The sequence below is a fragment of the Meles meles genome, chromosome 19 (assembly GCF_922984935.1).
Source record: "Meles meles chromosome 19, mMelMel3.1 paternal haplotype, whole genome shotgun sequence".
Classification (NCBI taxonomy): Eukaryota; Metazoa; Chordata; class Mammalia; order Carnivora; family Mustelidae; genus Meles; species Meles meles.
Genome location: NC_060084.1, coordinates 43,886,446 through 43,902,591, shown reverse-complemented (window position 1 = coordinate 43,902,591; position 16,146 = coordinate 43,886,446). Strand labels below are relative to the sequence as shown.

Genomic DNA, 16,146 nt, shown 5'->3' with positions numbered 1-16,146 from the left:
TGATCCATGAAGAAAGAAAATCTCAGAATACAAAAATAAAAAAAGAAAATCTGAGAATATATCAATAACCACATAAGAATTTTAAATGTGAGTTCAATGTCTATGCTCCTAAAAGGCCACTGATACCAGTGACTGATGGTATCACTGGCAAGATTATCCAAATCATTAAAGAATACACAATTCTAACCATACATAATTGTTGAACATAACAAAAATCTGGAAATCCACCCAAGTCATTTTACATAGTTAACTGAAATAACAAACAATGAGAGCTCAGGAAAACTAAGTCAATCTCATGAATCAACATTAGTAGAATTTAAAAATCAACATTAGCAATGTAGAATCTAGCTATGTATTTAAGGACTAATACAGCACAATTAAATAAGTTTATCCCACAAATGCAGGAGTAATTCAATATCAGAAAATCTACTTGAGTGCCTGGGTGGCTCAGTCGATTAAGCATCTGCCTATGGCTCAGGTCATGATCCCGAGGTCCTGGGATCAAGCCCTGCATCAGGCTCTCTGCTAGAAGGGGGTTGGCTTCTCCCTCTCCTTCTGCCCATTAGCTCATGCTCACTCTCTCTCAATCTTAAATAAATAAAATCTTAAAAAAGAAAAGAAAATCTATGAGATCCTATACTAAAAACTCTCTAAAATAAGAATGGCTCTTCTTTCACCTAATTAATTTAGAGTATTTACCAGAAACCTGTAAAAACATATTCAGTAAACATTAGTACTTTCAAGAAAGTCTGAAAAAAGATAGGAATTGTTTTCAAATTATGAAATACTCAATCAGCTCCTATGGGTTATAGTTTTCAAAAACTGGTTAAAATAGAAAAGGAAGAAATAAGACATATATAAAACTCAAATTATCTACCTAGAAATCCAATATTACCCACTGGAAATTATTAGATATTTCTGTAAGATTATCATCAACTTACAGAAATCAACATTTTATTATCTGTATGTGTGTGTATTGTGCATGTGTGTATATACCTGTACTAACCATTTAGAAAATATCATACAACAAAATATTCCTATGTAGAGTATCAGTATTTATAAAGTACTGAGAAAATTGCTTAATAAGAAATGCAAAAGATTTTTTAAGAAAAAAAAATTTACAAAGGACATAAAAAATAGATACAGCATGTTTAAAGACAGGATTCACAATTGTAAATATGTGAATAGTGCATCAGATTTCCTGAAAACACCTTGAAATACTGGCTAACCTGTGACATATATCTTTTTAAAAGTATTCCATGCTTTAAAAAAAAAAAAAGTAAAGAAAATCCAAAAGAGGCACAGTGAAGTGAGAAACTAGAGGTAAACATGCCCTGAAGTCACAGCTACCCTCATGACATTTGGTGACTTCAACTGCCAGTTTGTATTTATCTTAATGGTTTGATAAAATCCGAGACAAACCATGGGCCCACAAAATGTCAGAAATCAGCACTGAACGTCTTCATAAAAACAGAACTATTCAAGGCTTACAGTTCAAGGGAAAAAAAATCCATGAGACCTCAAAGGAAATGACAAGAAACATTTGAATCTTGGCCTAGACTTTCAATGAAAAGGAAGAAAAAAATAATTTACACAGGAATCCACATGAATGTAAGAAGCAGCATTATTAGACCTGTTCTCTATAATTACTGAATGCTGAAAGATACATATAAAATAATGACTGAAATGCATGAAATGTAAAATACAAAGTCAAAACCATGAGAAAGGAACTAAATAGAAGCAAGAAAAAAAAAAGTAAGATCTCAGGGAGGAAGAAAATATCTAAGTTCTAGAAATAAAACAATATAATCAATTATACTAAAATCTTAAGAAAAAAATCTTAAAAGCAGCCAGAGAGAAAATACAGATTACTTACAAAAGGAACAATAATGAGACAGAAGGCAGACTTCTCAAGAGCACAATAGAAGCCAGAAGACAGTGGAATAATATCTTCAGAGTGCTGAGAAAAAAATAATTGTCAGTACAGAATTCTATACCCAGTTAAGTCATCAAGCAGGAATGAAAGTGAAACAAAAGTTACTTTGCAACAACAAAAATAAAAACAGAGCATTTACTAACAATAGGATTTGCCTAATGTATTTCATGACAAATAAAATGATCTCAGCAGGAAGGTATAATAGAGGAGGAATAGTTTTGCAAGTAAAAGGATAATCAGGTGAGGGGCGCCTGGGTGATACAGTGGGTTAAAGCCTTTGCCTTTGGCTCAGGTCGTGATCCCAGGGTCCTGGGATCAAGCCCTGAATCGACCTGCTTCTCCGTGCGCCCCCCCCCCCCCCCAACCGCCTGCTTCTCTGCTTACGTGTGACCTCTGTCTGTCAAATAAATAAATAAAATCTTTTTAAAAAATTTTTAAAAAGGATAATCAGGTGAATAAATCTATAAGCAAACACTTTCATTATAAAACAAAAATAATGCCCATTTTGGGGGTTAAAAAGAAAACAGAACTGAAATACCAGACAACATAATAGATAGGAAAGATTAATCAAAGTTAAAGCATTCTAAGACTCTTCATATATCCTTTATATTGTTCTGGGACAAGGGAGATATTAACTTTAGTCTTTGTTAAGTATGTATTCCTTAAGTGGCACAAACAATAATAATAATGATTAAAGGACCCAAACAGGCACAAATACTCCTGAAATACTTAAACTCACCAGGAATCACAGGTATGCAGTGTTTGTAAAAGTACAGAGAAAGAGTGTATATTGAGGGTAGACTCCTGGTAAGAATTCTGTGACAATGATGCTATTGTGACATAAGAGATGTCAATATCTTATCTCCTTATAGAACCTTAACTCAATGGCACAACAGCTTCCAATTTATTTCAAGGTAGACACAGTCCTTTCTATTTTTCAACTGGTTGCCTTGAAATCTCAGGTGTGAGAGTGGGGCATATGATTCATTCAAAATTTGTTTTCCTGTGTTGTTAATTTTAGCTACTCTGACCAGTGTGAGGTAATATCTCTTTGTAGTTTTGATTTGTATTTCCTTGATGATGAGTGATGTTGAGCATCTTTTCATGTGTCTGTTAGCCATCTGTATGTCTTCTTTGGAAAAATGTCTATTCATGTCTTCTTGCCCATTTTTTAACTGGACTATCTGGTTTTTGGGTGTTGATTTTGATAAGTTCTTTATATATTTTGGATATAACCCATTATCAGGTATGTCATTTGCAAATATCTTCTCCCATTTGTAGGCTGCCTTTTAGTTTTGTTGATTGTTTCCTACACTGTGCAGAAGGTTTGTATTCTGATATAGTCCCAACAGCTTATTCTTGCTTTTGTTTCCCTTGCCTCAGGAGACATATTACTAAGAAGTTGCTACAGCTGATGTCAAAGAGGTTATTGCCTATGTTTGCCTTCAGGACTTTAATGGTTTCCAGTCTCACATTTAGGTCTTAATCAATTTTGAATTTATTTTTGTGTATGGTGTAAGGAAGTGGTCTAGTTTCATTCTTTTGCATGTTGCTGTCCAGTTTTCCCAACAGCAGGTGTTGGCGAGGATGTGGAGAAAGGAGAATGCTCATGCACTGTTGGTGGGGATGCAAATGGGTGCATCCACTGTGGAAAACTTATAGAAGTTCCTCAGAAAGTTAAAAATACAACTACCCTATGATCCAGTAATTGCACTACTAGGTATTTATCCATAAGATACAAAAATATTGATCCAAAGGGATACATGCACCCCATATTTATTTATTTATTTATTTGACAGAGATTGAGAGAGATCACAAGTAGGTAGAGAGGCAGGCGGGGTGGGGTGGGAAGAAGGCTCCCTGCTGAGTAAATAGCCCGATGAGGGGCTCGATCCCAGGACCCTGGGATCATGACCTGAGCTGAAAGCAGAGGCTTTAACCCACTGAACCACCCAGGCGCCCCACACACTCTATTTATAGCAGCTTACCAACAATAGCCAAATTATGGAAACAGCCCCACTGTCCATCAACGGATGAACAACTAAAGAAGATGTGGTGTGTGTACGTATATATATATAAGGAATATTACTCAGCCATCAAATAGAATGAAACGTTGCCATTTGCAGTGATATGGATGGAACTAAAGTGTATTATGCTGAGCAAAATAAGTCAGTCAGAGAAGACAAATACCATATGATTTCACTCATATGTAGAATTTAAGGAGCAAATGAACATAGTAGGGGGAAAAAAAGAGAGGCAAACCAAGAAACAACTCTTAACTATACAGAACAAACTGATGGCTTCTGAAGGGGAGGTGGGCAGGGGGATGGGTTAAATAGTTGATGGGTATTAAGGAGGGCATTTGTTGTGATAAGCCCTGTGTTCTACGGGGGTGATGAATCACTAAATTCTACACCTGGAACTAGTGTTGCACTATATTTAAATAAAAACTTGGAAATAAAAAAGACTTCTGTAAAGCAGTATGCAAACAAATATGTATATGGATTGAATGAGTGTCTTCAAATTAATTAATACATTTAACAATTAATAAAAGTCCATTTTCATTTATATAAATGCATATATTTTTCAAACATCACTGCAATAATAACAAAAAAACTGCATTTGCATTAAAAGAAATACAGTATATGTGATAAAAAATTAAAAATAACCACTAAAGATATATAAATAGTATATGTCTTCCAAGTTAAACAAGGGGGAAAATGGAATTAACAAAAAATCCCAGTAAGCTGTATCCATCTTGATTAAGAAATAAAAAAGAAAGCACAGAAGATTAAAAGAGTAAACAAACAAACAAACAAAAAACATAAAATATGGGAAAAATTAATCCAGGCAATAGCAATTAAATGGAGTGAACCTTAAAATAAAAAAAATAAATTCTCAGATAATATACTATAGTGCTTACCAAACATGTCTGAACATTTGAACCTAAGAAGTTTCATAAAATATTTGTGTCCCATGCCCAGAGACTGTAATTTAATTGGACTGGAGTGTGTCCAGGGATCTGGAATTTTTAAAAGAACCCAGCTATGCATACAAATTTGGAAATCATTTCCACATTTTTTTTTTTAAAGTGGTTATGTCAATTGATACTGCCATCAGTAAGGTATGGAACACTTAAAAAACAAAACAAAACAAAGCAACAGATTTGTTCAAATATAATTCACATAACTACAGTTCATTCACTTAAAGTATACAATTAAGCAAGTTTTAGTATATTCACAGAATTCTGCAACAATCACCACAATCTAATTTTATATTTTTATCACTTCAAAAAAAAGAAAAACCCTTGTACCTATTAGTAGTCATTTCCAATTTCCCTACTCTCATTCTCCATTCACCTTCACCTCCTACCCCAAATGCACTTGCAACCACTAATCTACTTTCTATCTCTATAGATCATCTATTGTAGACATTTCATAAAAACAGAATCATGTAATATATAGTCTTTGTATCTGGCTTCTTTCACTTAGCATGTTTTCAAGGTTCATCCATGTTGTAGCATGTATCAGTACTCCTTTTTATTGCTGAATAATATTCCATCTTAAGGATAAACCAAATTTTATTCATCCTTTCATCAGCTGGTGGACATTTGGGTTATTTCCACATTTTGGTTACTGTATTGCTAAATAATTATCCACTGTAAAATGATACCAAATTTTATTCATTTATTCATCGGTCAACAGACATTTGGGTCATTTTCACTTTTTGGCTATTGTGAAAATGAAGTATATAGCATTTCTGCCACCAAAAGTTGTAAACACTTGGTACTACCACTTAAGTTTTTGCCCCTCCAGGGTATGTGAAATCATTATCTGACTGCAGCTTTAATTTGCATTTCCTGATTGCTAATGAAGTTGAGCAATTTTTCATGTCTGTTGGTTATTTGTGTTTCCCTTTATTTTAACATAATGGTATTAACCCCTTATCAGATATACCACTTGTAAATATTGTCTTCCATTCAGTAGGTTGTCTTTTCATGTTATTCATGGGTATCCTTTGGTGTGCAAAAGCTGTTTATTTTGATGTCGTCCCAATAGTCTATTTTTGCTTTTGTGTCCCTTCCTGAGGAGACATATTCATAAATATGTTGGTAAGAGTGATGTCCAAGAGACTATTGCCTATGTATTCTTTTAGTTCTATGATTTCAGGTCTCACATTTAGGTCTTAATCCATTTTGAGTTTATTTTTGTGTATGGTATAAGAAAGTGCTATAGTTTTCATTCTTTTGCATGTAGCTGTCCAGTTTTTCCAGAACCATATTCAAAAGACCCTCTTTTCCCCAACTGAATATTCTTGCTGCCTTTGCTGTAGATTAATTAATGATGTATGTGTGCGTTTATTTCTGGGATCTCTGTTCCATTGATCTATGTGTCTATTTTGTGCCAGTACATACTGTTTTGTTTACTACAACTTTGTAGTATATCTTGAAATCTGAAATTGCTATACCTCCAGCTTTGTTCTTTTCTCAAGATTGTTTTGGCTATTCAGGGTCTTCTGTGGTTCCATATATATTTTAGGATTATTTGTTTTAATTTTGTGAAAAATGCCATTGATATTTTGTTAGGCATTGCACTGAATCTATGGTTTGCTTTGGGTAGTATGGACATTTCACAATTATTAATTTTTCCACTCCGTGAGCAAGGAGTATCCTTCCATTTGTGTTGTCTTGAATTTCTTTCATCAATGTTTTGTAGTTTTCAGAGCATAAGTCGTTCAGTTCCTTGATTTATATCCTTTTCCTCACTGCCTATGCATGTCTTTTACCCAATTCTTCAAAAAATTTATTTACTTTTTTCTCATTCTATAAAAGCTTTTTATATCCTAGGTATTAATTTTACTGTTGTCAATATGAATTGCAAATATCTTCACCCAATGTCTTTTACTTTATGTCTTTTTATAAAGAAAACAATTTTCATGCAAATTTATCAATCTATTACTGCTTTTTTTTTTTTTAATCTAACCAGAAAGTTTAGAAATGTTCTATCTGGTTCTCTTTCAAATCAGATCCTTTATGAAAATCTCATTGCTTGTCATTTTTGTGATTTTGCTTATTTCTTAAGACATTTCACCAACATTTTACATTTATATCTAATAATGCCAATAAGCCAAATCATTTGCCATGTAATCTATTGTTTCTTTACATTGTCTATCACTCACCTATGACCTGTTTCCTTGTGGGTTTGATGATCTTTGTGACCTCCTCTTTTGTTGATCTTAATTTTGGGGAATTCTAAAGCCCTCTTACTTTCCTTCAGAGAGGATGTGCATTTTCTTTGGCCAGAAGTCAGAGGGCCCCACCTCAAAAAATAAAAAAAAAAATTTGGACTCCTTTTCTGAAGTTGTTTAACTATATTTATTTCTTATTACTCTATCACTCACTCTTTAATTATGTTTTTTGTTCCTCCTAAGTTAACACCCACCCCAAGCCCTTTACACTTACTACTCCATCTGCTGGAATACCATTCCCCCATAGACTGGCCTGACTCATACCCTTTTATCAGTCAAGTCTTCCCTCAAACATGACCTCTTTAGAGAGGTTTTTGAAAATTGTCCTACGTAGGGGTCCTGGGTGGCTCAGTCAGTTAAGCATCCGATTCTTGTTTTCGGCTCAGATCATGATCTCAGGGTTTTGAGACTGAGCCCCACATCAGACTCCACATACAGCAGGGAGTCGGCTTGTGATTCTCTCTCTCCCTCTTCCTCTGTCCCTCCACCCCCTCTGCTGGTGCTTTCCCTCTCTCAAAAAGAATTAAAAAAAAAAATCTACCTATAAAATAGACCACCCATACTCCCCAGTTAGTTCATTTGCCTATGAGCTAACTTTTATCTTTACCTTTATTCATATTCTTTATTACTACTTGCAACTGTTATATTTATTAAATAAATGTATATATGTACATATATAGGCACACAAATACACATATATTTTTATTTCCTTGTTTACTTTTTATTTCTCCCATGAGAATGTGGCAGAATATGAACCTTATTTGGCAAAGAATAGGCTCTTAGTAAATGTATTTCGAATGAATGAGTACATTTTAAAGAAGGGAGAAAATGATATAAGTCTAAATTTTTAAAAAATCTTGAATGGAATAGATTCCCAAGTTTAAATAAAAGCGTTGTTTTCACTGGAGGAAAGGAAAAGTCCCTCCTTTGGCAGTGGGAAGGACTACCATAAAAGATCAAAAGGGAGAAGTAGGGATTAGGTGGGATTCCTTAGAGAGATTGTGCTGAAAAGCTCTTGCTTTTCTTTTCAAGTGAGAAGTTGTTTTTTTTTTTCCCACATGGCCTGGGCTCTGAAAGGCAGTGTACCAACCAATAACTTCATAAAGTCTTCCAAGTAAAGAGTGAATGGGCAACAGATAGTTACATTCCAGGGACTTAAAGAATCCAAAGAAAGTGATCATGTAGGTTGGAAAATCACTTGTTGAAGTTTTAACTGATATAGGGTGTCTCTTGTCTACAGGAAAAAAACAAGTAACTTTCTTAGACAATCATATATTCTTCCTGAGCTCTTTTCCAATAAAAGGTGGTTCTGGCACACTCATTTAATGTAAAATACGAAGTTCTTAAAATGTAATATTAAATTATAAAACAGAAATAAGAGAATGTATTTGTTGTAATGGACTGTGTTGCCCTGACTTGATCTACCCTATTACTATGTAAATAATATAAGCTCTTCTATTAGAAAAACCATACATTTCTGCATCTATTTTTTAAAAAATATTTTGAGCTCCTTTAGCAGATCTAAATTGTAACAATGGATAGTCTGTTTTTAATATTTCAAGTGTCCCTGAATTCAAATCTAGCTCCTTGATAATCAAGGAAGACAGGAAGGCAGACAGACAGAAGATAGATAATTATAATTGCAGAATGGAGAAGCCACATGTGCCCTCTGAAATACTACTATTTGTGGTTATTAAAAACCATTCTTTTGAGAATAGTAAGAGGCAATTCAGTTAATTACTTAAAAACAGAGAAAGCAGCCATTCCAAAGGTAAATCCTGAAATACTAGGGGTACATTTCCTTACCTACTAGTGACACCAAGTTACTATAGTTCTCCAACATCACATCTCTATACAAATCCCTTTGAGCAGAGTCGAGGTATTCCCACTCTTCCTGAGAGAAGTCAATGGCAACATCCCTGAACATCACTGATCTCTGAAACAACAAATATAATACTAGTTGTAGAAATAAAGAAAATATTTTTTCAATGGAGGGGAGATGATGGGGGAGTGCTCCACAAGGAAGCAACAGAGAAAACAGCAAAAGCCACTGACATAAATAAGACACTAAAGATATCATAGCTTCTGGTGTGCCAACACATTCCTCTTTATTCCTGTTGCCGTAGATATTTCCTGTTTATAGAACATCTCATCATACAGATATGTCTGGAACTTAAATGAAGATGATGTAACGTCCCAATTAATTTATTTTTTCAGCGTAACAGTATTCATTGTTTTTGCACAACACCCAGTGCTCCATGCAAAACGTGCCCTCCCTATTACCCACCACCTGTTCCCCCAACCTCCCACCCCTGACCCTAACGTCCCAATTAAAAGAAAAAGCACACACAGGCATCCTGTACAATACTCTATTACTCGCTCTTTAATTATGCTTGTATCTTGTATATCATTCTCAATAAATGAAAGGTTCTCTTATTCTCTAAGATATAAGAAAAATAACTGGGCAAGTTTTTCTGAAAAATCTTATAAAATCTGTACCTTGTAAGATTTGTTAAAGATAATTAAAGAATTTATTGAAATCTCAGTTCATCATCATATCAGACAGAATACATCATAAGCATTTTCCTCCTTACCAATAATTTAGAATACGTTTTCAATAGGCTGCAAACTAGCTTCATATAATGAATATGTCTGACTTACTAAGTGTGCATATTTGAACACTTTAGGTTACATAAAAATCTCATAAGCATGTCTCATTTTGGGAGTTTATATTTTTCAACAACTTTTGCATGTGAATTATAATCTTTCTTGTTACTACTTATCACTTAAAAATGTACCCTTCCCTTGTTCTAAGCAACAAAGAGATAAAAAGATAATCTAAACTTATGCATACAAGATTAACTCATAATGTTGATTCTCACAATGATCTGTATTATTGCTTTATGTCAATTATGGATTCCCAGGGAAGATCCCTGATCTCTCTGTCTCTAATCAAGTTCCTAACCAATCTTAAAAGCTCACAGAACATAAGCTCTTGCCAGGTATGGAGACAGAGTCCAGTCAAAACTAATGATACTACCTAACCAAGAAAAGTTCAGTTTTCTCATATGTGGTGTGATTTAACAAACTTCTCTATCTTATAAAATCAGGGAATCTGCTTCTGTCATAACAGTGCTCCTAGTCTGAGATGCTCAAACTAATTTTGAATAATTATGTAAATATAGGTTAGATTAGAAAGACAAACTTCAGGAAGATCCTTATTACTTACAAGAATGAAATGCTGGGACCACGTTTTTTTTTTAATTTTGAAGATTTTAATTATTTATTTGTCAGACAGGAAGAGAGAGAGCACGTACAAGCAGGCAAAGGCAGAGAGAGAAGCAGGCTCCCTGCCGAGCAAGGAGCCCAATGCGGGACTCAGTCCCAGGACCCTGGGATCATGACCTGAGCCAAAGGCAGCGGCTTAACCGACTGAGCCACCCAGACATCCCTGGGGACCACATTCTTGAGTGGGATCGGTTAGGAAGGAAATTTCAGAAATAAAAAATGCAAATATACACATACTCTGTAAAAAAGTGACTACTTAAAGAGAGCACAAAAACCCACCAATTTACCTGAGCCATGGTTTTTAGCACTCCAAGAAATGATCAATCCTCCTCTGGATTCCTAGCTTAGAGAAGCACAGAGTCTGAAAAAGGCAGAGCTGGAGAGAAGAAAACAGAACCATGAGACCATGCTTTTTGCAAAGCTCCAAATAAGTAAGTTAGCATTATCTTTCTTGCTCTCTTCTTCCTGTCTCTAGCTCCTATCACCAAAAGATACTCTATGGGAGACGTACAGGTGGTGGTTATTACCCTGATCAAACTTAATGCTCTCTATATACAAAACGATAATATTTAGAACAACTTCTCCACCATTTCTGAAATAAAATATATAGATAATATGACACATTTATATACATCATGTCAAAAATGGGAGATAATGATCAACTGTTACATAAATTAAAAGGCACAACTAAACACTTATGCTTTACAACTACTTGAACAAATTCAGATTTATAAGATGGCAATATTCAGGAAAGCATTTTTTTAAGTGACATGTTTTAAATTTTAATTCCAGTATAGTTAACATACAGTGTTATATTAGTTTCAGGTATACAATATACTGATTAGACAATTTTATGTATTACTCAGTACTCATCATGGTTAAGTGTACTCTTAATCCTCTTCACCTATTTCACACATAATCCCACCCACCTCCCCTCTAGTAACCAATGGTTTATTCTGTATAGTTAGGAGCCTGTTTCTTGGTTTGTCTATTTTTTCTTTGTTTTGTTTCTTAAATTCCACATGAGTGAAATCATATGGTATTTGTCTTTCTCTAATTTCATTTAACATTATACTCTCTAAATCCATCCATGTTGTTGTAAATGGCAATATTTCATTTTTTTCTTAATGGCTGAGTAATATTCCATTATGAACATATGAATGAACATATACTACCTTTTCTTTATCCATTCATCTATCAGTGGACATTTGGGCTGCTTCCATAATTTGGCTATTATTAATAATGCTGCAATAAACACAGGGATGCATAAATCTTGTCAAATTAGTGTTTTCATATTCTTTGGGTAAGTACCAGTAGTGGAATTACTAGATAATATGGTAGTATCTTGGCTATTGTAAATAATGCTGCTGTAGGAGTACATGTATCCCTTTGAATTAGTGTTTTGGTATTCTTTGGGTAAATACTCAGTTACACAATTGCTGGATTGTAGGGTAGTTCTTTTTTAAATTAACATATAATGTATTATTCGTTTCAGGGGTACAGGTCTATGAATCATCAGTCTTACACAACACCCAGCACTCACCACAATACACACCCTCCCCAATGTCCATCATCCAAGTACTCTATCCTCCTAACCCCCTCCCCTTCAGCAACCCTATTTGTTTCCTAAGATTAAGAGTCTGGATTACAGGGTAGTTCTATTTGTAACTTCTTAAGGAAACTCCATACTGTTTTCCAGTGTGGCTCCACCAGTTTGCATTCCCACCAACAGCGCACGAGGGTTCCTTTTTCTCTACACCCTTGCTAACACTTGTTGTTTCCTGTGTTTTCTATTTTAGCCATTCTGACAGGTGTGAAGTGGTATCTCAATGTGGTTTCAACTTACATTTCCCTGATGATAAGGGATGTTGAGCATCTCTTCACGTGTCTGTTGGCCATCTGTAAGTCTTCTGAGAAATGTCTGTTCATGTCTTCTGATCATTTTTTAATCAGACTATTTGGTTTTTCTGTTGAATTGTGTAAGTTGTCTATATATTTTGGATACTAACCCTTTATCAGATTTGTCATTTGAGAAGATATTTGCAATATCTTCTTTTAGTTTTGGTGTTTCCTTGGCTGTGCAGAAGCTTTTTATTCTGAAGTAATCTCAATATTTTATTTTTCCTTTTGCTTCCCGTCTCAGGAGACATATTTAAAAACGTGTTGCTATGGCTGATGTCAGTGTAATTACTGTCTGTGCTCTCGTCTATTTTTATGGTTTCAGGTCTCACATTTAGGTTCTTAATTAATTTTTAAATTTTTGTGTATCATTTAAGACATTAGTCTAGTTTCATTCTTTTGTATGCAGCTGTCCAATTTTCCAAGCACCATTTGTTGAAGAGATTTTTTCCATTGCATATTCTTGTCTCTTTTTTGTCAAAGACTAATTGACCTGTAATTGTGGGTTTATATCCAGGCCCTCTATTTCTGTTTTTCTGCCAGTACCACATTTTACATAGATTACTACAGCTTTGTAGTATATATTGATACCCAGAATTGTGACACCTCCAGCTTTGTTCTTCTTTCTCAAGATGGCTTGGGCTAATGGAGGTCTTTTGTGGTTCCATATAAATCTGAGGAAATGCTGTTGTATTTTGATAGGGATTGCCTTAAATCTGTAGTTTGGGGACGCCTGGGTGGCTCAGTCAGTTGACCCTTGGATGACTCTTGGATTTGGCTCAGGTCATTCTCTCAGGTTCCTTGGAGGGATCCCCACATCAGGCTTCATGCTCAGCAGGGAGTTTGCTTGAGGAGTCTCTCTTCCTCCGTCCTCCTCCGACTTGGGTACTCTCTCAAATAAATAAATAAATATTTCTTAAAAATCTAGACTGCTCTGGACAGTATGGACATTTTAACAATTATTTGTTCTTTCCATTCATGAGCATGGAATATCTTTCCCTTTGTGTTGTCTTCAATTTTTTTTCATCAATTTTAAGTTTCTGGAGTACCGATCTGTCACCTCCTTGGTGAAGTTTTTTCCTAGATATTTTCTTTTTGGTACAATTGTAAGTGGGACTGTTTTCTTCACTTTCTGCAGCTTCATTATAAGTGTATAGAAATGCAACAGATTTCTGTATATTGATTTTGTATCTTCTAACTTTACTAAATTCATTTATCAGTCTAGTAGTTTTCTGGTGGAGTCTTCCAGGTTTTCTATATATAATATCATATCTATAAATAGTGGAAGTTCTACTTCTTCCATGCCAATTTGGATGTCTTTTATTTCTTTTTTGTTGTCTGATTGCTATGGCTAGGACTTCCAGTATTACATTGAATAAAAGCGGTGAGAGTGGACATCCTTATCTTATTCCTGATCTTACCAGCAAAGTTGGCAGTTTCTGCCACTGAGTATGTTGGGTGTGGGTTTTTCACATTTGACTTTTATTATGTTAAGGATTGTTTCCTCTAAACCTACTTTGCTGAAGGTTTTTATCATGAATGGGTATTATACTTTGTCACATGCTTTTTCTGCATCTATTAAAATGATTATATGGTATTTATCCTTGGTCTTATTGATATGATGTATGATGCTGATTAATTCATGAATATTGAACATCCTGTGAATCCAGGGAATAAATCTTAGTTGATCACAGTGAATGATTTTTTTTAATATATTGCTGGATCCCATTTGCTACTATTTTGTTGAAGAATTTTACACCTATGTTCAACAGAGATATGAGCCTGTAGTTCTCTTTTTTGAAAGATGTCTTTATCTGGTTTTGGTATCAGGGTAATGCTGGCCTCACAGAATGAATTTGGAAGTTTTCCTTCCTCTTCCATGTTTTGGGATAGTTTGAGAACAGCTTTAAACCCTTCTTTAAATGTTTGGTAGAATTTACCTGTGAAGCCATCTGGTCCTGGACTTTTGTTTATTGGGAGTTTTTTGATTACTGATTCAGTTTCATTACTGGCAACCAATCTATTCAAATTTTGTTTCTTCCTGATTCAGTTTGGGGAGCTTTTATGTTTCTAGGAATTCTTCAATTTCTTCTAAGTTATCCAATTTGTTGGCATATAATTTTTCATAATATCCTCTTATAATTCTTTATATTTCTGTGGTGTCAGTTATTTCTCTTCCTTCATTTCTGATTTTGTTGAATTGTCTCATTTTTTCTTTTTGATGAGTCTAAATATCTATTAGTTTTCTTGCTCTATTCAAAGAACTGGTTCCTAGTTTCACTGGTTTTTTTTTTTGTTTGTTTTTTGGGTTTTTTTTTAGTTTCTATTTCATTTATTTGTGCTCTAATCTTTATTATTTCCTTCCTTCTACAGGTTTGGGGTTTTGTTCTTTTTCTAGCTGTGTTAAGTGTAACTTTAGGTTTCTTATTTAAGATTTTCCTTGCTTCTTGAGTTAGGTTGTATTGCTATAAACTTCCCTCTTAGAACAGCTTTTGCTGCATTGCAAAGATTCTAGATCATTGTATTTTCATTTTCATTTGTCCCCATGTTTTTTTTTTTTAAATTTCCTCTTTGATTTCTTGCTTGACCCATTCATTGTTTAATAGCATGTTATCTAATCTCCACATATTTGTGGTCTTTCCAGATTTTTTTCCTATGGTTGATATTTAGTTTAATAGCACTTTGGTTAGAAAAACTGCATGGTAGGACTTCAATCTTTTTAATATATTGAGACTTGTTTTGGGGCCTAGTATGTGACCTATTCTGGAAAATATTCCTTGTACGCTCGAAAAGAATGTGTATTCTGCTGTTTTAAGATGGAATGTTATGAATATATTATTTGATCCACCTGGTCCAATGTGTCTTCCAAAGCCACTGTTTCCTTGTTGTTGTTTTTTTTTTGTTGGATGACCTATTGATTTAAGTGGGATGATAAAGTCTATTATTGTATTACTATCAATTACTTCCTTTTCCTTTATGTTTGTTATCAGCTGCTTCATGTATTTGGGTGCCCCCAAGTTTGGTGTGTTAAGTATTTACAACTGGTATATATTCTTGTTGCATTGTTCCTTTTTTTTTTTTTTTTAAGATTTTATTTATTTGACAGACAGAGATCACAAGTAGGCAGAGAGAGGGGTTTGGGGAAAGCAGGCTCCCCACCGAGCAGAGAGCCCGATGTGGGGCTCAATCCCAGGACCCTGGGATCATGACCCAAGCCGAAAGCAGAGGCTTTAACCCACTGAGCCACCCAGGTACCCCAGCATTGTTCCTTTTATTACTAGTGTCCTTTGTCTCTTTATATAGTCTTTGTTTTTTTAACATCTATTTTGTCCTATGTAAGTATTACTACTTTTATATATATAAAAGTTATATAGCTCTTTTCACTACTGTATTACTACTTATAGAAGTTCTTTTCACTTCCATTTGCATAACTGCTTTTCTATCCCTTCACTTAAAAAAAGATTTTACAGAGAGATTATGCACTTGAGCAAGAGTGAGTGGAAGGAGGTGCAGAGGGGGAGGTGCGGTGGGGAAGGAGAGGGACTAGCAGACTCCATGCTGAGTGTGGAGCCTGATATGGGGCTCAATCCCACAACCCTGAGATTGTGACCTGAGCCAAAACCAAGAGGCAGGACACTCAAGCAACTAAGCCACCCACATGGCCCTCTATCTCTTCACTTTCAATCTGCATGTGTCTTTAGGTCTGAAATGAGTCTCTTGTAGGCAGCATATAGATGGGTTTTGCTTTTTTTATTCATTCCATCATCCTACATCTT

At 34.7% G+C, this 16,146-nt stretch overlaps 1 protein-coding gene across 6 annotated transcripts in view; it reads right to left on the bottom strand.

Moving 5' to 3' along the window:
• The window catches only part of LOC123931496 (zinc finger protein 420), a 166,526-nt gene that overhangs the window by 12,245 nt on the left and 138,135 nt on the right, over positions 1-16,146 (bottom strand). For 2 of the 6 annotated variants that reach the window (XM_045988660.1, XM_045988661.1), the window contains 2 exons: positions 10,759-10,847; positions 8,990-9,119 (listed from right to left, as the gene is read on the bottom strand). The exons of 1 other annotated variant lie outside the window; for it this stretch is intronic. In XM_045988660.1, coding sequence (XP_045844616.1) covers positions 8,990-9,119; positions 10,759-10,767 — 139 coding nt within the window. In that variant the 5' untranslated portion in view covers positions 10,768-10,847. Of the gene's footprint in view, positions 1-1,876; positions 1,961-7,114; positions 7,230-8,989; positions 9,120-10,758; positions 10,848-16,146 lie in introns of those variants that run through there. 3 more of the 6 variants (XM_045988666.1, XM_045988664.1, XM_045988665.1) reach the window with 3 other exon arrangements.